The sequence below is a fragment of the Fundulus heteroclitus genome, chromosome 10 (assembly GCF_011125445.2).
Source record: "Fundulus heteroclitus isolate FHET01 chromosome 10, MU-UCD_Fhet_4.1, whole genome shotgun sequence".
Classification (NCBI taxonomy): Eukaryota; Metazoa; Chordata; class Actinopteri; order Cyprinodontiformes; family Fundulidae; genus Fundulus; species Fundulus heteroclitus.
This window is the reverse complement of record NC_046370.1, coordinates 3,150,945-3,174,014: the sequence shown is the minus strand read 5'-3', so window position 1 is coordinate 3,174,014 and position 23,070 is coordinate 3,150,945. Positions and strand designations below refer to the sequence as shown.

Here is a 23,070-nt window from a genome sequence, read left to right as displayed (position 1 = left end):
ATTTTATGATGTTGTCAGGGCGCTTTAGGAGAGGTTGGATGGAGCATAGACAGTTTGACTTTATAGGGAAATAAATCTGACAGTTGTCTGCAAAACAGTGAAAAGAGGTACCACGATTCCTCAAACCTGAAAAAAAGATCACAATGCAGCAGGTGAAGCACTGATTTGGTGACTTCAATTGCATGTCAGATATTAAAACTATATCACCACCTGATATCAAGACACTTAACATAATAATTCCCGTCACAATTTCAGATAAAAAAAAATATTGGAACCTTTAAAGTTGCCTTTTAGACTACCATTAAATTCTTTCTCACCTATCTTTACGCAACAACCAGCAGAAAACCAGCGAGCGGGGAATTTTACGAGGCGTCCCCGAAGGCAGCAGGAGGAGAGCCGAGACAAGACGAGAGCGAAGTGACAGAGAGGGGGGGAAGGGGCGGCTCATTTGGGTAGACTGGAAGGAGCGGGGAAATAAAACCTGATGTGTGTCAGTCAGCTGCGGACCGGACGGACCGAACCTGGGAATAAATCCGGTAAATCACAGAGTGGGAGGATCAGATCTGTTGCTGCCGGGCTGTGGAGGGGAAACAAAGACAGACGGAGAGAGGAGCGCACGCTGAGAGGCGCCTCAACAAGGTAAGGATGCTTCCAGTGTGCGCTCACTGGCTTACCTCTGCACGCTTCTCAGTCTGGATTCATGTCTGTGAGGCTGAATGAGCGCTGCATGACACATACCGCGCAGGGGAGTCAGACTAAATCAGTGCTTTAAACAAAAAATAAAGGAAAAGCTTTGAGAAACTCCCAATTGTTTTAGGTTTGACGGCACATGTATGAAGGGGGAAACGCGGACGACTGACTGGGCTGTATGTAAATGAGGGGCGTGTTCCACCTGAGATTGATTGGCACGCAGCTTCAGTCCGGCACAAGTGGACCAAACAAAGTAATCAGACACCGGAGCTGTTTAACAGCTTCATTTGCTCTTTGTAGAAAGATTAGGAGAATTGTTTAAGGCAAGAGTCGAAATTAGAGGCTTTAATTAGCGGTAGCTGAAGACACAGAAGTCTACATAGGCTTATGAGTCTGTAAACGTGTAGTGAATAAAAATGCCATAAGCTTATGTGAATATATACTTTATACCTAAAGTAGGATATTTTCGTGATATGTTCTCACGAACAGAGACACACCCTCATATACCCATATTGTTGTGTTTATATATATATATATATATATATATATATATATATATATATATATATATATATATATATATATATATATATATATATATACATAATATATACTGAAACATGAAAAATGTATTCATAGAGACCTGAAACAACCAACGGAGGTATAAAACAACAACCACGAAATAACAGCCAACAATAAATATCCACTATCAAAAGTAAATTAAAGCAAATAATAAAGTACATTTCATCAGGAAGATTTAATCCATCCATCCATTTTCCAAACCGCTTATTCCCTCATGGGGTCGCGGGGGTTGCTGGTGCCTATTTCCAGCGTTCACTGGGCGAGAGGCGGGGTAGACCCTGGACAGGTCGCCAGTCTGTCGCAGGGCAACACAGAGAGACAAACAGGACAAACAACCATTCACACCTAAGGAAAATTTTTTGGAGAAGCCAATTAACCTAACAGTCATGTTTTTGGACTGTGGGAGGAAGCCGGAGTACCCGGAGAGAACCCACGCATGCACAGGGAGAACATGCAAACTCCATGCAGAAAGACCCAGGGGTGTACTCGAACCCAGGACCTTCTTGCTGCAAGGCAACAGAGCTACCCACTGCGCCACTGTGCAGCCATCCAATTAATCTAATTGACTTAAATATTTATTGAGCAAACAAGTGACTGAACCGGTTTGCCGCTGTGTTACATTGACTCAGATTTTACTTAGTAGACCAGAACTACGTTTTGCCTGTTATAAATTCCACATTGGCTTCTCCAAGGCTCCATTCTCGGGTCACTTACGATCTTCTATGTACAGGGTATACAAAACATCTCATATCATGCATATTTGTTGATGACACTCAACTTTATATTTCTGCATCTTCTGCATACAGAAGATTTTTTTTCAGTGTTATTTATCTAATCTTGTTATGGGTCTTGGACCTAAATACATTTTGGAGTCACTGGCCAGGTACTGTGTAGAATCCCTCAGGTCATCAGAGACCTCCTCGTTTAGTGTTTCAAGGACTGAAATGGCAGGAAGTTATGTAGGATCTTTATCCCTGGAACTAATTCCCTGAAAACCTGAGATATGAAAATAAAGGTTGCTCCTTTGAAAACAACATTTTAACTGCAGTTTTTTCCATGAAGGTCAGTGATTATTTGATCGATTAATTTATATCATGTCTGAGCTATTTAGTGGGTTTAAATGTGCATTTTGTTTAGTACACAATGCTTAAATTTTTATGTCTTCTTCTAATCTATTTCCCTTTTTTTAATGTTATTTTATTATCGTTGTTCCTTTATTTTTATTTAAGGCCCTTTAGATACTCTTTACGTTAAGTTTACCTGTTATACAGGTAAACTTATACAGGTGCTCTTTCTTCCTGGAAGTTCTGGGTTTGACTCTCACAGACTGCCATTCTGGGTCCCTGAGCAAGACCCTTATACCCAGAAAACTTCCCAAGTGCTGCACAGTGGCAGCTCACTGCTCCCTAAGGGATGGGTTATATACAGAAGACAAATTTCATTGAAATTTATGTTGCAGCAATAATAATAATAATAATAATAATAATAATAATAATACAGCATAGACTACACTGGCTGAGATAGATCTGAAAAAGTCCTTCATTGGCTAAAATCAATAGAAAAATGCAAGCAGAATTTAAGAAAGAAAATTACAAAATTGTCTAAAAAGACCACTCTGGGTTGCTAAACAGCCACAAATGTACAGATAACATACAGAAAAGCACATTACCACAGTGCGTGTGTGTGTGGGGGGGGAGGGGGCAGCAACAAGTCATGAAATAGTGCAGTGCAACAAAAAACTAGAGTATGACTTAAAATGCAAAAACTGTTGTTAGGGACCAAAGTAATGCAAAACAATGTTAACGAAGCATTTTTGATTAATGACATAACCATAGTTTAGTGCTAACAAACTTGTATTTAACTTATAAATATTACAAAAGCTAGGAAAAAAAGTGACAACAAGAAACAGACAAATCTCAAAATGAAACTAAGATCATATAACCTGATCACAGATAACTGCCTCTATATTCTCCATGTCTAATTTGGAAGAATTGGGGCTTTTATTTATTTTTTATCTGTTTTTATGTCCACACCTGTAGTATTGTTGCCCATCCATCTGGGCCCTCTTCTGGGGTTTTATTGCATATTATTATATTATTGGCACGTTCCCACCATCCAGGACTTAAATCTCTTTGATCTTTTGGTTTCGAGACCAAAAGGACACTTCATCTGTATTTATGTATTTTACTAAGTCTTTTATTGTTGTTCTGTATTCGTTTTTTAAACGTGTGCTAACAGGTCTGTCATGAAAACGAGAACTCGTGTCACAATGACGCTGCCTGTATTAGTACAGGTTTAAAAATGATAAGTTAGATGTCAGAGTTCTGGTCCGGTAGATAAGAACATTTTGCCTGCAGAGGTTTGGAGTGCTTTCTGGAACCGTTCCTGAAACGCTGGGTCCCTTCCCCTCAGCCACAAAGACACGTTCCATCCCAACAGTGGGAGGTCAGGCGAGCCTTATCCGGCATCCGGCTGCTTCTCAGATCGGGGCGTGCTGAAGGTGTTTTCAAGTGATTTTCTTATAAGCCTCTTAGGAGCCGTCTGGCTCCTGACCTCCTCTGCACCACATTTTAGGTTCCGTTTGGTGTTTGATCTAAGCACTCTCAAAATCTCACAAAAGCGTCATGATGGCTATGTAATCGTGCAAATTATAATTTCAAATATTTGCGCTGCAGGACAATTGGTTTGGAATCTAGACTATGATCTAATAGGATTGCTACGGTTAAAGCTGTTGGACATGTGAGCTTTTTGTTTCCAAGTAATATTTAAAAAAAAAAAACAGTTTTTGTTTGAGATTGAAAGGATTATATAAAATGAGCTATAGCTAGAGATTTGTTTTCCCCAAGATATATGAGGAAAAAAATCCATTAAATGCAAATATGTCGGATGAAACATGTGGGTGGAATCATAAGTGGTGGATAGACTCCACACACACAATGATGGCCAGATGGCTTCAGCGGCATGTTGGCGACCTCGCCTCCCCTTTGTCTTCCTCTCGGGACCCGTTCAGCAGCGAATGAGTCTGGCAAGCGGCTGGCGTGTTTATGTGTGCGTCAAAAAGGAGAGACGCGTTCGGTTTAACTATCTGTGTGCAATGTTTGGAGAGTGCGCCAGTTTCTAGTTTAACAACATGTGTGATCCACATTAAAGTAAGCTGATTTACCAAGTAAACACTCCGCCCCATGCAGTTCATGGAAGTCATGCAATGCAGAAACAGTGCAGCTTAAATGAAATTCATCTTTCACCTTCCCGTTCTTCTGCTTTTGTTTTCTCTGGTTAATGACGATTTCTCCTGTATATCCAGCTGCTGGTGCATCACTACCGGCATTTTTCTCTTTCTTTCAGTTTTAGTTACTGAAATCTTCGGTCTTGCGCATGCTGTGAGCACTGTCATCAAAATCCAGGAGATTATATAAAAGCCCCATATGGTCCGTGGAAGCCATTAGTTGCTCAAATCAATGAGTGAGAAGAGGGGCAGAAATACTCGAATGATGTTGGGGTTAAGCTGTTCTTGACAGCGTTTGATTGGAGAGAGTCGGATTGTAGACTCCTAGGGTCAAACATAAAAAAATTGAGGAATGTGCTAAGTGGGCATGGGTCTGTAGGAGGTTTTTATGCTATGATATGTAAAAAAAATTATATCATTAATAATAAAGAACAGCGACTGATATTCCAACTGATCTTAAATAATGTAATCTATTGATTATTAACATTATAATGATGCTATCTAATAGGTCTGGACGATATAGAAAAAATAGCATATCGATAAAACAGAAATCATATTGATTGATATTGATAATTATCAAAAAATTCAAAACTCTATTTTAAGTGCAGCCCTGACCATTTTATGCTGTTGCTTTAATGACCTGTTTTAAATAAAGGACACTAAATTCAAACATAAATCTTTTAGTCAACCAACCTTTTACCAAAACTGTAAGTCTTTAAAAAACAACACGTGTTCTCTGAACTCTTTAAAGCTTGGTGATGGAGCATTCCTGGGTCTGTGTTTGTGATTGGTCGGGAGGATTTAGTATCTGTAGTATTAACAGACATGAAAGGCTAGAATGCAAAAGGAAGGAAAACTTTTATTCTATTGAACTTTTTATTGACCCTTCTTTCTATCATTGATATATGTCTATCGATCGATATATATCGTTATTGAATTATCGTCCAGCCTTACTATCTAAATCATTTATATTTAGTTACACTTTTGCAAAAACGATAAACAATTAATAGTAATTTCTCACGTGTTAATTGGAGAGAATATTACGCCCTTTTGCCCTTCTCTTTAGTTAGTAACAGAAATACACTACTCAGTTTATCTTTGCCTGTTTTGTGATTCGACCGGCCTAAAAATACCCCGAAGAGGGAAACGCCTCCTGGGAATGGCTTTAGCCCCTGTCCCCCATGGCCTGTGTGCAACAAACAATTCAAAGAAATCTGTGAGAAATGGTAAAAAATTGTCATTATAAATGAACCATAAATTAAAAAAATGAATGTTTCAGAGAGAGCTCTCTCTGCCGAGGGAGCTTTTAGGGGTTTCCTGGGGTCCGAGCTACCTATAGCAGCCACTGATGCCGGAACAGACTGCTCCTTCGCCAGGTTAACAGTTTATAGTAGTGAAAAAGACAAGCTAATCTCATCTAAAATTACTTCCAAAGAAGCCAAAGATGAGCGTTTAACAGAAACTGCAGAATTAACAGTAAATATTGCACAATTATTGATAATAAGACATACTTGGGTTAAAAAAAAAGCTGAAATATATTCAGGTTAACAGTGGGGGAAAAAAAAACAAGACACCAGGCTTTTTACAGAACAGTATGATATAATATGCGATATGTATAATGGTACTGTAGCTAAGGTGTGCGCAAGTGTACCTTCGCATCTAATCAGAACCTGTGCAACCATTAGCATGCTGTAAACAGATGTTGAGTCTGTTGTGAGCAGCAGAGATGATCAAGTCTAACAGCAGCTGGAAGGAACGACCTGCAGAATCATTCCATAGAGCATCTGGGTTGCAGCAGTCTGTCACGATAAGCTCTCCAGCTTTGCATCAGGTCCATGCACGGGGTGGAAAACATTGTCCATCAATAATGTTTGTTTTCTTACAGTCCTTTTGTCTCCCACCCCCTGCACTGGGTCCAGGGGGCATCCCAGGACAGAGCTGGCCCTCATAATAAACTTATTCAGCCGCTTTCTGTCAGCCATAGATAAGCTACTGCTCCAACAGACCACACCATAGAACATGACTGATACCACCACAGAGTCAAAGAAGGTTTTCAGGAGCGTCCCTGGTACTCCAGAAGACCTCCGCCTCCTCAGCAGGTAGATTCTGCTCTGATCCTTCCTGTAAAGAGCAACAGTGCTGTGACTCCGGTCCAGTTTATTGTTCAGGTGAACACCCAGGTACTTTGAAGAGTCCATTATCACCTGTGCCACTGAGGTGGGTCTGCGTCTGTGAAAGTCCAGCACTAGCTGCATTTAGCATGACATGATTTTACTGGCACCAGTCTACAAAGTTCTGGATCTATTGTCTGTACCCTGACTCGTCCTCATCTGTGACGAGACAGACTGTGGCAGAGTCATCAGAGAACTTCTGTAGGTGGAGCCTGGTGAGTTGATGAATAGAAGCCTGGTGAGTTGATGAAGAAGTCTACAGTGTAGAGGGTGAGCAGAAACGGTGCGAGCACAGTTCCCTGTGGTGCTCCGTACTGCAGGGCAGCCTGTCAGAAAGACAGTTCCATGTCCTTGCATACCGCGGTTGTACGGTGAGGTAATCCCGTATCTTGTCATTCAGGAGTCATGGGTGGATGGTGTTGAAAGTACTGGAGAAATCAAAAAAGCTCCCAGGATTCTGCAGATGGGCCAGAACTCGGTGCAGCAGGTCGATGATAGCCTGCCGTCAATTAATTGACAGGAATGCTGCTCGTAGCTTGCCCGCTGTAACTTTGAAACAGTTTTGCCCTTTAATGAAATAAATTTCATTGTGTGTTTATTGTGACAGTGAATATCTATAGATGGACACATTTATCTGTCTCTAAAGCAAGAGAAACATTCAGAGCAACAGGTGGGGGAGGTTCAGCACTGCATTACTCTGTGCAGCGTATGCATCTGAATAAAAAATACCTGCAGGAACGGTATGAGTTACTTAAATCCCCCCCGGGTTTAAGTAATTTCCCCCTGGGATCATTAAAGTATGTCTGAGTCTGAGTCTGATGACAGAACATGTTTGGTGTTTTTGAGGTCCTAGCCTTTTATAACCTTGGTGTACCTTAGTTAGCGTTGGCGGGTAACTGATCCATGTTTAGTGCCAACAAGTGATATGGGATTGGTTGTTTGGGTTCGAAAACAAGCCATGGGATAAATAAGAAAATATGTTTTAGAGCCTCTTATTTAACATTTCAAGTATTTTAATGCTAGTCAATCAATCCATTCTTTTCTGGTTACATTTGTTCACGCTGCTTATTAAAAAGGGTGACATCTTTAAAAAGTCTGTTTTTGTAATGTGAATTGAAGTAAATATTGATATATTTTACCTATCAATTGCTTTTTTTTTACATAATATTCTAGAACTGTTCTGAGCTAAGGTTTTTATTTACTATATTTAAATATGGCTTCTTGTTTGTTTAGTTTTCCAAAACGAATTCCCATTTGTACATTAAAATGCAGCTTTGTCTTTTTTAAATGATAAAGGGCAAAGAGAAAAATGATAAGTGGGTTTCAATCATGCAGAGTAAGCCATTCACTATACAAATAGTATATAGTGCTGTATATTATGCTATATAAATATTTTATGTGACTTTTCAAACTTGAAGCAGAGAGATTTTAGATTTGGTATTTGCACGACATTTTCCGACAATATATGAAGTGAGATTATTTTGTTCTGCTGTAAAGCTGCACATTCAGCTCAATGAACAAACAATGAGTCAAACTTGCCCAAACATTGTTCTTAGAGGTCATTAGTATGGATGTGCGTAGCACATTGGAACCGTTCTTAAAACCTGCAGCAAGATGGTCCAGGGTTCAATTCCTGGCCCTTGGGGCTTTTTGCTTGACGATTGCATGTTCTTTCCATGCATGCATGCAAGGGTTCCCTCTGGGTACGCTGATCGCCACACAAAAATATGAGCCTTACTGTCTGTGTCTCTGTGTTGCCTTGTGAAAGACTGCCAACCTTTTCAGGGTTCTGCTCAATTGTGCAAAACGCTTAAATTTGTTAGACCTTGAAACATCAACATAACATTTGCTGATCCCCTCAGGGAGCAAACGGTTGAAAAAGGTTTATTGCTTTTATCACTAATTCTTTTCAAAACTTTTATCCAAGAATGCAATATTGCACGGTTATTAGCTCATGTAAACAAAATGGGCTCACTTTGGCTGAGCATCTTTAATGATAGTCAGTATATATATGCTGTGTTGTAACACACATGCATCCAGCAGCCTTGCACTGAATCAACCTGGGAGTATTATCATTGATGCCTGGATTTAGGCTGTCCAGCTAAAGCACACTGCATCATTTGTGCTATAAGTTGTGTTTAAATGAAATGGATCAAATTCAGGACCATCTCGATAGCACTATCGTAGTTCATTGTAAGCATAATTTTCTTTTTTCTGAAAAGCTCTGTTAGCGTTATACTAAATATAACCGAATGTACGCCTTCTCAAAGGTTCTGCATCTGTCTTAGACTAAAGATTCCACCCATCCATCAATTTTCTGACCCGCTTCTATGTCAGCCGTGGTTTTGGACTCAGAACACCTGTATGTACGTAATTTATGCCTAGTCTTTTTATCATTGTTAAATCAATAATGCTGTTTGCACTGAGGCAAATGAAGTTTGCAGAGCTTTAGATTGTTTTCTAGTTCTTTTGTGACTTCCAGGATTGGTCTATGATGCACTCTTTCAGTAATTTACTGATTTATCTGTGTAGCACATTTCAGCAGCAAGGCGGTTCAAAGTGCTTTACATCATGAAAACATAAAAATATCACGAACACATCAAAACAGTCACTGGTTGTGAGACCAGTAACAAACATCAAATTGTATCAGGTAAAAACATGCACATCAAATATGTGGGCAATAGTTCTGTTCAATAGCTGGGTTTTCAGTCTTTATTTAAAGGAAATCAGTGTTTTGGCTGTTTGCAGTTTTCTGGAAGTTTGTTTCAGATTTGTGGAGAATATAAGCTGAATGCTGCTTCTCCATGTTTGGTTCTGGTTCTGGGTATGCAGAGTAGACCAGAATCAGAAGATCTGAGTGGTCTGGAGGGTTAATACAGCAACAGCAGGTCTTTAATGTATTTTGATGTTAGACTTTTTAGTGATTTATAAAGAAAACAGGAGTATTTTAAAGTCTATTCTCTGACATTGAGTAGGCCATCCACTCCTGGTAAGGTTCACCCCTGTTCCATGGTTTGTCCATTTGTGGAAAATACACATTCTGGCAAAGTCTAATAACCTCACATAAATAATTAGTGTTCTCATGACTTAGAATTAGTAGTTTCTAAATACATAGCTGTCGGTGCATCCACTGGGAGGCGCCATGTTGCATCGGACTCAAAACTGATGCGAGGTTGCAGGCTTTCTGCAACAGTTAAGTTAATTTAACATAACAGTGATGTTTGTTTTTGCCGTTCTGTTAGAAACAGGGCAGTGTAGTCAAGCAACTATTTTGTCCTCCCGGCAGAAACCGGATGTTTTGTTCACCGTTGGTATAAAGCTGGTTTTCCATGGCCATTCAGTAAAACATGGCTGTTTAAAACCCCAAAATACTGTTTTTAATTGCCATTTGAATATTTGGGGATTCTATAAGCAATACAATCTAATGTCAACAAGGAGTTTCTTAAAACTTTATTTTGTCTTGTGCATTGTGCATCTTAGCACATTAGTTTTCTCTTTAGTTTTTACACATTTACACATTAACTAGTTAAAAAATTACGCTTCAGACGTACAAAAAAATCTTAGTCAACCAAACAACGGAAGTTAATGGGACACCGGATCCAAACTTCAAGCTCATCAATGCCCTCTGGCACTGAAATGGTTTTTGCCACAACTTCTTTCCACTTAACCAAGAAAGAAAAATATTAACCCTTTATTACTGCGATAATGATTATGATTAATTATATCATCCAAAGCAAAAGTGGCAAAACTTTATTTGACCTCAGAGTTCTCTGGGGCAGCAGTTTGAAATTAGCTTCATGCCTCAGTAAAAAGAGCAGCTAATAATTACAGCAACGCTTCAGCACTGGAATTAATCCATTGATCACTGTCAGAGATGGGCCTTTCTTTCCATTATATTACGTTTAATGGCATTTAAATTAGAAATTACCTGTGGTGCTCTGCCCTCTGTGGCTTCATATGTATCTGAAACGTTTTTTTGTCATCAGCACTTACAAGTCTGATATGTTTTTATAGGAGGAAATCTGATGTTAACTGTATATAAAATTATCATTATATTATGTTTTTTTCCCCCCTAGTTTTCTTTGATTCTTCAAACGCGAGGTGAAGAGGAAAATAGAAGAGTTGGTCAGCTTTCCTTCCTTCCTTTCCCTCCTTGTTCTTTCCATCTCCTTATCCTCATCTGAAGATTTGAAGCCATGCCCATCATTTCTGCAAACACAGGTAGATTTGAGTGAATGTTTCCTATGCTCCTTCACACGCTTTAAAGTTTTGTATGCACTTGTTTAAAAGACAGATGCTGTAGCATATCTGGTTTATATTCATTAAAAACTGGACCTTATTAATGGTGTAATTTTTATTCTTATTTTTTAATGAATGATTTGCAGGGCTGCATGAGACTCTGGCCATTCTCACATCTCAGCTCCACCCTGATGCCAACCACAAAGAGGACCTGGTCTTCCTCAGAGACGTTTTCAGCGAGAAAAGCATCAGTTACCTCATGAAGGTAGAACAGATAACGTCAGATTAGAAATAAAAGTTTCACAAATGAAGTTCATGTTATTGACAATAATGTTTGAGTCGGCCAGTAATGTCATTTACGTTACAGTATGTCCTTGACTGACAAGAAAACCCACCAATTAATAAAATTCACCACTGCTTAACAAATTACAAACTACAAAAAATAGAAACTAAGTTATTATTTAATATATATTAAATATGTGTAATGAAATTTAGATTTTCCAATCCAGATGGTAGCAATGGAGTTGTATGTTTTTTATGTAGGAAGATAAATGGGATTCTGAAGGGGAGCATCAGCTGTTTTTTAACATTAAAAATCACTGTGACTTCCTGGTCAGTAATGTCTGTCCACCGACCTGTCTATAGTCTCCATGGTAACCCATGGTAGACCCACGTTTTCTAAACCTGTTTTCCGCGTGAACTCAGAAACTGGCCACCACATCAGGACCTACAATGGCTCTCAGAAGTACACAAACCCTTTATGAAAATCCAGGTTTGTTGTGATGTTAAACAAACCGCAACAATCATAAATCATTTGAAAACTTGTAATGGGCCATTTATTCTGTACAATCCTACAGAAAAGAAACTAAAACAACTAAAAGGTGCAATAATCATGGTGCATTAGTGTGAGGCTACGTGTTGTTTGTTTATTTTTATGCCTCAATGCTTGAGAGCAACATAAACCTGTCAGTAATGTCCCAGTCTGGGAGAAAACCTCCCAGATGCTAATGCTAGCTGTTATTAGCTGTTAGCTTATTAGCTTGACGCCAGTGGCGGCTGGCCAGTAGGGGGCGCTCGGGCGCCGCCCCCTTTAAATCGTTTAGATAATAAATGATTTCTGAACTGCAAAGTACTTAGAAATATATTTATTCATACTGTGTGTCCAATAGACATGTTAGAATTTATTAAAATAGTAAATACATAATTCTATTTAATTGCTCACATTGTGCACACTTCCTCCTTTCCTATGTGCAGGGCGCCGGTCTAATGGGAGTGAATGTAGGCGCAGCAACTTGGGCAAGCACGTGATCTGAGGCTGAATTTTAATTGGTTATCTAGGCTTTTGCATAGGGGCGCACTGCTCTGCGTCCCGGACACACCTATTCTGTTGCGTCATTACTGGTAGAGTGTCAGTACTGGCTAATTTTTTTAAAAACATTGTGTGATTGGACAATCCCCGATTCGACTCATTAGCGCAGCTGCAGTTCGTTAGGTTGATTCACGGTTATGCTTGCAAAGTTGAGTAGTTTCAAAATGAGAGAAAATTCTGTTTTGTCTTTACAAAAAAATGCTTTTACAAAGCGTTCACTTGAAGAAAAAAAACAGGATAAAGGAGCTTGGACCGGATCGTCTTAATTTACAAATTCAGCAGCAGGCAAGTGATCTCTCCACTCCATGGTTGGATAAAGCAGTGTAGGTAGTAGTCAGCCAGTGAAGAAGCGTCGGATACTCAGTGTAGAAGACCATGAAAGGATTGCTGCAGAGGTGAGTTGTTGTGGAAAATCACTGTTACACTGGTTTATTGTAATGTTATTTAATATATTATGAAGATGTGCTTTGTAGTTAGAAATACCTTTAGTTGTGTCTATGCTGTGTAGGTATGTTGATATAATGTTTGTCAGCAAGATATTTTATTATTTAAGTTGTACTGAAGTTTATGGGTAATGGGGAATAAAACATTTGGTTACTGAATTTTGTATAATCTTGTCCCACAAAAATGCTGTAACACATTTCATAACACAGCCTTAAAAAATGGCAGCAAATGTTATTAAAATCAGGAAAACAATCTAGAAGAAGTCTTTTCAGAAACTGTCACGCTCTTGAAGATCCTCATCACCACACCCATGACCACAGCTGAAGCTGAAAGGTGCTTTTCAACTCTGAAAAGAATCAAGACTTTTCTGAGAAACTCAATGACTCAGGACAGGCTGAATGCATTGGCCATGTTGTCAATGGAGAAAAGACTAGTCACAGAGATGACTGACTTTAACAATTAAGAATATAATTGAGAAATTTGCTGGGCAGAAGGAAAGGAGGGCAAAATTCATGTTCAAATAGTGCTATTTTTTAAGATTTGCTTTGTTTGTTTTTCATTTGTTTGTTTGTGTGCGCCCCCCTCAGTTTTTTTTAGCACCAGCCGCCACTGCTTGACGCAGACTACGGTAGACTATGGTTATTGGGCTGTGCCCCTCCTTCGAGCTGAATCACGCTACAGTCCTCGCGTTTCCAGTTCCCACACCCAGCTCCAGGGTTCCGCGCACACCTCCCACAACCCACCACGACAACTACCCCCAGAATTACCCCATTCCCGGGGGAAACACTGAAATACTTTATTGACTTGTCAAGGAACGTATTTTACATCCCAAGAAAGATCCAAAGAAATCTCTTGGGAATAATGCTAATGTTTAAATTCATGATTTCTTTACAAAAAGTCAACTAAACACTCATCATCCCGTTGCTTGACTCATTACACTTACATCTGTTTAGTTTCTCTTATTTTCCTGCAGATCCATGAGCGGCTAAAGCAGTATGAAAAGTACAGCCCCACTCCAGTCCTGCACAGCGCCTCCTGTCTGGCAGAGGATGTAGGTGCAGTGAAGTTTCCCTCCAAACGCTCTTTAAATTGCTGTTTTCATTTTCTGTGTCTGACATTAATATTTCATGCATTGCATTAGTGTGAGCTATAAAAGCAGTGTGATTTTGGCTTGCTAGCTGGCAGAAGAGCTTCAGAGCGGACCGCTGCAGGATGACGAGCGAGAACTCCTCGTTTTGCTGAACACGCCCCATCTGAAGGTAGGCGTGCAAACATTTACTCATAAACATGCTTGCAAATAGGCTGAACATTATTGTCGATTTTTATTAATATTTTACCTCTTATGATGCATGCTTGTCTTTCCTTTCCTTGGATATTATGTAATTGGCAACTAAGAAAAGTTAGAGCGCCTCAGAGTCAGAGATGTCCATACTCTTCTCCTAGACACAGACAGGACTGGCAGTTTACCCATGAATAAGTGATTACGTTCAGCTTAGTGGTTTTCTTGGAAATGTTTGGAGGAATAGGAATGTTTTCCAGAGTGAAAACAAGATGGATGTCACGTCTCATTGGTCTGTTTGGCTCATCTAGGCAGTGCTATCCGCTCACGACATTGTTGCCCAGAAGAAATTTGACCCGGTCCTTCCACCTTTGCCTGAAGATTTGGACGACGACTTTGAAGAAGAGTCCGTAAAGATTGTCCGTCTGGTGAAGAACAAAGAGCCCCTGGTGAGGGACATTGCAAAGATGATTTTCAATTTTTACCTTGAACAGCGAAAGTCTGTGCTCCAGATGGCTATTTGACTACAATATGGAAAGCAGATTTTGGTTTTATCTTGTTTATTTATTGTGCAGCTCTTCTAACCCAGAAAGTGTCAAAACTATACATACAGGCTTGAGTTTATACACACAACTACAACAGATTTGAATAAATAAATAGCGCTTTGAATGGTCTTGTTACTTAAAAGTGCTATATAATTGAACTTGCCTTGCCTTAAATGACTTATCAAGTTGCAGAGAAGGCATGTGGTGTATTTTGCAGCCTTCTGACAGATCGTTTCCATAAGGACCAGGCTTTCAAAATTAGTCTATACCTTTTTAATAGAGTTGAGATTAGGGCCATTTTAGTAGCCTCGTGAGACCATCCTGATCTCGCGAGGTTTCAAGGTTTCACTCGCAGATCAGTCTGGATACTCTCCGTTAAAGAAAATTTGGAGCCGTTCACCAAACGAACGTCCAATCAGCGTTGGCTTTGAGGCGGGTTGAGGTGTGACGCAACGGGAAGCGCGACAGTTCAGTCTAAGAACATGGGAGCTTCAGCCGATGAAACTAGCGTTAGCGTGGCTATCGAGCAAGTTTTATTGGAATTACAGAGTATTTCTCTGCTGAGCTAACGAGCCTTTACTTGCAGCAGCAAGAGTAGCTTGGCTTGTGGTTGTGTTTTCGTCGTCGCTCTGTTACGAGCGACGACGAAAACAAATCTGATTGGTTTATTTGGCCCGTCTATCACCAACATAGGCCAATCAGCTGACCAGTATTTTCGCCCCTTCCCAAAATTACTTCAACGGAAGGTTTCCAGATGGATATGCGGAGCAAATCTATCTGGCGGAGTCAGGTAACCATTTTAGATCCGTCGGATGAAATAAGATTGATTGATCATGAACACTGCCAGAGTCAATAAGGCTCAAGTTGACCTGGGGTCAGTCACCAGGGGGTTGCCCACATGGACAAGCCAAATTTCGTCTGGAAAAGGAAGTTATTCTAAGAAGAGAAAAGGATTGAACCAACTGCTCACAATCAGAAGAATGTTTGGAGGAACCTAGGTGAGGTTAGGATCACTGCAGCAACAGTTAAGCACGTTGGCGGTGGCATCATGCTGACGTCCTGTGTTGCTGCCAGAAAAATAAAGTGGAGGAATCCCTCCAAATTTTTCAATGTCGCTTCAGTCAATGGCTGGACAATTAAAACTCAAAAACAAATCTGTGTTCCAGCAGGACAGCGAACTGAAACTCAAATAGTCACTGTTTTTTCAGTGGAGAGGGTAGGTCAACAATAGGCTCAATAATATAAAAAATGTATCCGCTATGCTTAAACGCCCGTGTCTGGAAACCAACCAGTTTTAACTTTACCAATTCTGACCACTTCTTCTAAAGAGTGGTCAAATGTCCAGCCTATGAATTAAGTCCAACTTGTTAAGGCAGTTTTTGCTAAATATTAGTTGGGATGCATGTGTATATCTTTCACATTAAATGAAAATGTGTGCCCCCAGTTCTTGTTTTTAAAACTGAGTTGCAATAAACAACTCGAATGCATTAGTAAAAGCAGAAAATTAACATAATATTCATGCAGGTGGGTGCATGTCAACTTCTGACTTGCCCTTTTTCAGTAACAATGTCTTGCAGCACGAAGACGTATCAGAACAAACATTAATGTCAAATTTTAAGATTCGCTTGTTTTTATTCAAGCTCTGTATTAGCCTGATGAGCAAAAGACACAAAATATGTTGTAAATTCACCTTTTTTCATCCTTCTCTAGGGAGCAACCATTCGGAGAGACGAGGCCACAGGAGCTGTAATCGTGGCCAGAATTATGCGGGGAGGGGCAGCTGACCGCAGCGGTGAGGGCTTTAAATCTCAAAATCTTTTAGGAGGAAAAAAAAACATTCAATGGGACAGCTACAGGAAAGGGCCATATGTAAATAATCCTAAAGCTACTATAGAGAAAACTACAGTAATCTATTTGTCTTATATGTTAGATGTTGATGTCATCAGAGCTGCTACATGTAGAGAGCAGTGAGGAGATTAAACTGCGTAACCCTTGAACTGTCAACGGGCATCAAATCCTTGAGATTATGGACACAAAATTGCATATTTCCAGATTACAAACGGCTGGCTGTCGCCATGGAGATGTGGATTTGTTGCCAACAGGAAATAAGTCCACTCTGCTTGTACGGATCAGCTGCCTGTGGTTTGATCTGTGTCTGTGTTTCAGGCCTGGTCAACGTAGGGGACGAGCTGCGCGAGGTGAACGGAAACCTGATAACTCACAAACGGCCTGATGAGATCAGTCAGATCCTGGTAAAGAAAACCGACTTTTCCACAGTCACGGGTTTTTCTGCAGTGCTGCTGCTGCTGCTGGTGTTTGATGACGGTGTTTCTCTGCTGCTTTCTGGTCAGTCTCAGTCCCAGGGCCCCATCACGCTGAAAATTATCCCAGCGGTGGCAGAAGAAGACCGACTGAAGGAGAGCCGCGTAATATTCACATTTATCCAGATCAAGCTCCATCCATCCATCTATCCATCCATCCATCCATCCACCGGTTTATTTATCCATTCATCTGTCAGTTTGTCCATCTATCCCTCATCCATTAATCAACTGCATTTTTTTCTTCATCCATTCATCCATCCATCCACCGGTTTATTTATCCATCCATCTGTCAGTTTGTCCATCCATCCATCCATCTATCCATCCATCCGCCTGTTTATTTATCCATCCATCTGTCAGTTTTTCCATCCATCCATCCATCCATCCATCAATCCATCCATCCATCCACCGGTTTATTTATCCATCCATCTGTCAGTTTGTCCATCTATCCATTCATCCATCCATCAGTTTATTTATCCAGCCATCTGTCAGTTTGTTCATCTATCCATTCATCTGTCCATCCATTCAGCCACCCATCCATCAATTTATTCATTCATTCATTCATTCATTCATCCATTCATCTGTCAATTTATCCATCCAGCAGTTTATTTATCCATCCATCAGTTTACTTATCCATCCGTCAGTTTGTTCATCCATCCATCCATCCATCCATCCACCGGTTTATTTATCCATTCATCTGTCAGTTTGTCCATCTATCCATTCATCCATCCATCAGTTTATTTATCCAGCCATCTGTCAGTTTGTTCATCTATCCATTCATCTGTCCATCCATTCATCTATCTATCAATTTATTCATACATTCATCCATCCATCCATCCATCAGTTTACTTATCCATCCGTCAGTTTGTTCATCTATCCATTCATCTGTCCATCCATTCAGCCATCCATCAATTTATTTATTAATTCATTCATTCATTCATCCATCCATTCATCTGTCAAATTATCCATCCAGCAGTTTATTTATCCATCCATCTGTCAGTTAGTCCATCTATCCATTCATCCATCCATCCATTAATCCACTGGTTTGTTTATTAATTCGTTCATCCATCCATCCGCCCATCAGTTCATCTATCCATTCATCTGTCCATCCATTCATCCATCTATCGATTAATTAATTAATTCATTCATTTATTCATTCATTCATCCATCCATCAGATTATTCATACATCCATTCATCAGATTATTTATCCGTCCATCTGTCAGTTTGTCCATCTGTCCATTCATCCATCCATTAATTAATCCACTGGTTTTATTCATCCATCCATCAATAGGTTTATTAATCCATCCATACGTCATTTTATCCATTCATCCACTGGTTTGTTTATCAAGCCATCCATCAGTTTATTTAGAAGCCTAAACCTGATTATGTTATCTCAATAAAGGTCTACCTCCGGGCTCTGTTCGACTACACACCTTTTGAGGACAAAGCAACGCCGTGTCAAGAGGCTGGACTTCCTTTTAAGAGAGGAGACATTCTTCAGGTCGTCAGCCAGGAGGACGCCACCTGGTGGCAAGCCAAGAAAGTTGGTGACTGCAATCTGCGTGCTGCCCTCATCCCCTCCACACAGTTTCAGGAGAGGTTAGCTCTGCCCTATAATGAGTTTAGATCTAAAATAAATCTCCACTTTTAATTAAAATGTTCTGTTTTTCTGCCAGGCGTCTGAGATACAGAATGAAGATGAATTCCCTCCCTGCTCCTCTTTCCCCCAAGGCTCAAACATGTAAGTTATTTAGCTCAGCAAACTAAAAAAAATTTTAAAAAATCATTGAATCTGACCTACAAGCTCAAACGTACATGTTGATGACATCAAATGGCGTCCCTTGTATTCTAGATCAAATCCAATCTAAAGAGCATCCATGAATAGAGATTATTTTTAAAAGCCAGGTTTAATCTTCAAAACGATGGAAGATTAAACTAAAGACAACCTAGTATTTTTTCCATCTTATTAAATCCAATTTCTCAAACTGCCGTAGCTTAAAAGGCGTAGTAGACGTTATTTAATATGTATAGAAGTTTGTAGGGAATCAGATCATCTTCTATAAACTGTTTCCATCTGGAAATACCCCACAAAAATATACATGTTTTTTTTTTTTATTTAAGTATTTCCCAGGTTTGAATATGTATAGAAACAAAACAAGGGTATGGAAAAATATTTGGTTTATCAGACTTTATTTTCTTTGTGTCCTTCCTTCCTTTTGTCCATATTCCTTCCTTCCTTCCTTCCTTCCTTCCTTCCTTCCTTCCTTCCTTCCTTCCTTCCTTCCTTCCTTCCTTGTTTTTTGTTCTGCTTCCTCTGTTTGTCCTTTGTTTCTTCCTTGTGTCCTTCGTTCCTGTTTTACATCCATGAGTCCTTCCTTCCCCCTTTCTTCATTGTTTTCCTTGCGTCCTACCTCTATTCCTTCCTTCCTTCGTTTTTCTTCTTTGCATCCTACTACCTTTCCCTCTGTCTTTGCTTTCTTCCTTATGACCTATTTCCATTCTCGCTCCTTCCTTGTCCTACGTTCCTTCCTTTTTTCTGTTGTCCTGCCTTCCTTCCTTCCTTCCTTCCTTTTTTTATTGTTCTATTTCCTTCTTGTTTTCCCTTTATCTCTTCCTTGTACTCTGCTTTACATCTTCCCTTGAGTCCTCCCTTCCTTTTTAACTTCCTTACATCCTTCTTCCTTTCTTTTTATCCTTGCATTCTACCTCCAGTACTTCCTTTCCTTCTTGGCATCCTACCTCCCTTCCCTCTGTCCTTGCTTTCTTCCTTGTGTCCTGTTTCTCTTCTGTCTTCCCTCCCTTGTGTCCTATTTTTCCTCCTTTCTCCTGTCCTACACTCCATCTTGCATTCCTTACATCCCTCCTTCCCAACCATGCATCCACTGAATAAAAATTAACATTAACGACTGAGAACTCTTGAAATTTTAGTCAGGTTTGAAGTTTTAACGTTAAAAATTCAATTTTTTATTTAATTCAATTTTATTTATATAGCGCCAAATCATGAAACATGTCATCTCAAGGCACTTTACAAAGTCAAGTTCAATCATATTATACAGATTGGGTCAGATTATACAGATTGGTCAAAAATGTCCTATATAAGGAAACCAGTTGATTGCATCAAAGTCCCGACAAGCAGCATTCACTCCTGGGGAACCGTAGAGCCACAGGAAGAGTCATCTGCATTGTACATGGCTTTGCTGCAATCCCTCATACTGAGCAAGCATGAAGCGACAGTGGGAAGAAAAACCACCCATTAACGGGAAAAAAAAAACCTCCGGCAGAACCGGGCTCAGTATGAACGGTCATCTGCCTCGACCGACTGGGGTTACAGAAGACAGAACAGAGACACAACAAGAGAAACAAAAAAGCACAGAAGCACACATTGATCTAGTAATCTGTTCTACATTAGATGGTAGTAGCGGGTGAGCCGTCTTCTCTGGATGATGTCACAGTTAACAGAACGCCAGACCAGGTGTACCTACTATGAAGAGAAAAGAGAGAGAACAGAAAGTTAAAGCAGAAATGACAACACATAATGCATAATTGAAGAACAGTAGCACTCAATATAGTGAGAAAATTAGATCCAAGAAAAATGTGTGGGATCCTTGAGTTTACACTTATCATTTAATTATACTGATAATAATACATTTGAACAGCTCTTTTTCCAGAGTGTTATCATTATGCAAAAAAAAAAGAACTAGTGTGCAATGCACAAGTTTGAATTTTTAGGGATTGTCTTTTAATTCCAACAGGGGTGTAATATTGCATACAGGCTCATTTATATACATACTCCCCCAATACAATTTCATTACATTTAACCACGTTTCTGAAGCTGTCATTAAGCTTCTAATATAATCTTGGTTGCGTATGTCACTCCTATCTTGTTTTTTTTTATTTGTTCCTGTTGCTTTTTGTATAATTTTTGTTTGAATTATACTTTTGCAAGTCCTAAATTAATAGCATTCATTCCCTTGAGTCTCACCAGAACCTAGACAGAACCACACCTCCCTGATAGGACCGACAGACACAGAAAAGCAAGAAAAATACTTCAACAACTTGGATATGATGACTATGATGCTTTAAAAATGGTTGTGAATATGATGAAAAGGTTGTGATATGAACAGTAGAAGGCCTAAAATATTGATTTTTACAGTTTTTACACTGATACTTTGTGTTGCTCTCATATTGCCATCTTCAGATGATCGGACAGAGAAAGGTACGTACACAAACCCTCATGTTAGAAACCATGCACCATCCTTAGACCGAGACGACCGGTCCTGAGGCGTCAAACACAAAGACGTCGCCAAAACACAGCAGAAAACACAACAAAGAAAAGCGTTTTTCAGAAAATGCTTTTCAGAGGAAGTGTTATTTAAATTTTTTTATTTTTGCTAAACATTTTTTGTGTTTTATGTGTTACATTTTTATTTTTGTTGTGTTTGTGTTTGACGCCTTGGGGCCAACATCACCATATTTTCATGCCTTTTAATATTGTTATGAAATTCTCTGACCCGGATGAAATTCAGAAACGGATCATTCTGATTCAGTTCTTCCCTCCTGCAGAATCATGAATTTGCTTTAAATTTGTGTTTTTACTTTATTTGTACCACACCCCCTCCTTACTGTAACTGTGCTGTGCCTGCTGTTTGCTCTTGTCTCAGAGTCCCCTCTGCAACATCCCCTCCCTCTTCTTACCCTCTTCTCTCTCCCTGCTTGTTGTCCCACAGAAGACTGTGACAGTAAGGGTGCTCTGAATGGAAAGGACGTAGGTGAGGAAGCTCGCTATCTGTAACATCACACGCTGGCTTAGTCTGTGTGCTAATTCATGCTTTCTTTAAGAGGCTGCAGGCTGCTGTAGAGCTGTTAATGTGGGTGTTTATGCCTTTCTCGCTGTTCTTTATCCATTATCGGTGGCCAATTTTTTTTATTTATCTATTGCTTTAAAATTTAGGTTTAAAGAAATTAGCAAATTTCCAGTGATATTTGTGAACTCCAGGCAGAATCTGTGGCCAAAGCACCCAGGTTACTAATGCGGATCATTATGTGAAATAAACTCAGATACATTTTTAAGGTTAAGACAGATGGCAGCCTCTTTACCATTTAAATTCAATGGATGAAACATTATGTCATTTAAAACCTTGAACTTTAACAGCTTAATTACAAATTGTAGTTTTTTTATTTCTATGGGGATAAATGTTAGCTATTATAAATACCATGTACTTCAGCATTGTAGCTTTTGCTCTTTTGAAAATTCCTTTATTGGGCTTTTGGTAACATAGAAAATTAAAGAAGAATATGAGATGATTGGTTTAAATATAAAAGTCACTGTACTCTGTTTGGCAAAGACTGATCAACAAGGTTACCAGAAAAGACACATTCTATCAAATTAATTATTTGAAAAAAAGTACAAAATCTTTTTCCATTTTTATGGGCAACAAAGTATAAATTAAAAGCAATTGAGCCAAATACTGAGCCTTGGGGTGCCACTTCTTCGCAGTTAAAAATAGGAGTTAAACGACTCTGAAGTCATCTTAGATGGAAAATTCATGCTTTGAAATTTCAGAATAAGGAAATAATAGTTTAGTTTAATGTTTCAAGTACATCTTTAAATCTAGAAATCCTGCTCTAACTGCATTACCCCGATAAAGAAGGAGTTAGCAGTGTTTGTAAAGTAATGAGGACAGAAATTGAATTATAATAGACAGTAGTAAGTTTTTTTAATTTAGGTGACTCCAACATCTTGGAGACTGATGGTGAAACACAATTGATACTTGTTGGGTGTATTTATGTCATAATGTACCAGATCAGCTGCTCCAGATTTAAAAAATGTGCAAAGCTGTGTTTTTTTTACCTGATGGTAAAATTACAACTGGTTATGTAAAACGTGAGAAAATAGCATTAAGAATATATTCTTAGTCTTTAAATGTATGTCTATATAGCAAAATGTCTTTCAAATGACTATTTGCTGATTTGTCCTTTACTAAAAAGATTTATTCCTAGTTAGTTTTTGTTGAAACATTAAGAGTGGTGTGGGGGGGGGGGGGGGGGGGAGAATCGTAAACTTAAACACTTCAATAATGGGAGAATAAATCCAGTGTATTGTTCCTTATGCCTTTAGCTGCGTTAATATAATTGTGGTGTCGTATATTCCTATCAGCAGCACATTTAGGAAGACGTTTTATAGCATAGGGCTGGACGATATAGAA

At 39.3% G+C, this 23,070-nt stretch overlaps 1 protein-coding gene across 1 annotated transcript in view; it reads left to right on the top strand.

Annotated features, from left to right (window-relative positions):
- Positions 1-374: 374 nt before the first annotated feature.
- The window catches only part of LOC105939418 (MAGUK p55 subfamily member 3), a 29,262-nt gene continuing 6,566 nt past the window's right edge, over positions 375-23,070 (top strand). Inside the window, exons 1-13 of the mRNA XM_012881561.3 lie at positions 375-639; positions 10,746-10,890; positions 11,055-11,173; positions 13,695-13,772; positions 13,900-13,980; positions 14,312-14,449; positions 16,256-16,337; positions 16,712-16,797; positions 16,897-16,971; positions 18,267-18,463; positions 18,541-18,605; positions 21,063-21,080; positions 21,592-21,633. Coding sequence (XP_012737015.2) covers positions 10,866-10,890; positions 11,055-11,173; positions 13,695-13,772; positions 13,900-13,980; positions 14,312-14,449; positions 16,256-16,337; positions 16,712-16,797; positions 16,897-16,971; positions 18,267-18,463; positions 18,541-18,605; positions 21,063-21,080; positions 21,592-21,633 — 1,006 coding nt within the window. The 5' untranslated portion in view covers positions 375-639; positions 10,746-10,865. The remainder of the gene's footprint in view (positions 640-10,745; positions 10,891-11,054; positions 11,174-13,694; positions 13,773-13,899; positions 13,981-14,311; positions 14,450-16,255; positions 16,338-16,711; positions 16,798-16,896; positions 16,972-18,266; positions 18,464-18,540; positions 18,606-21,062; positions 21,081-21,591; positions 21,634-23,070) is intronic.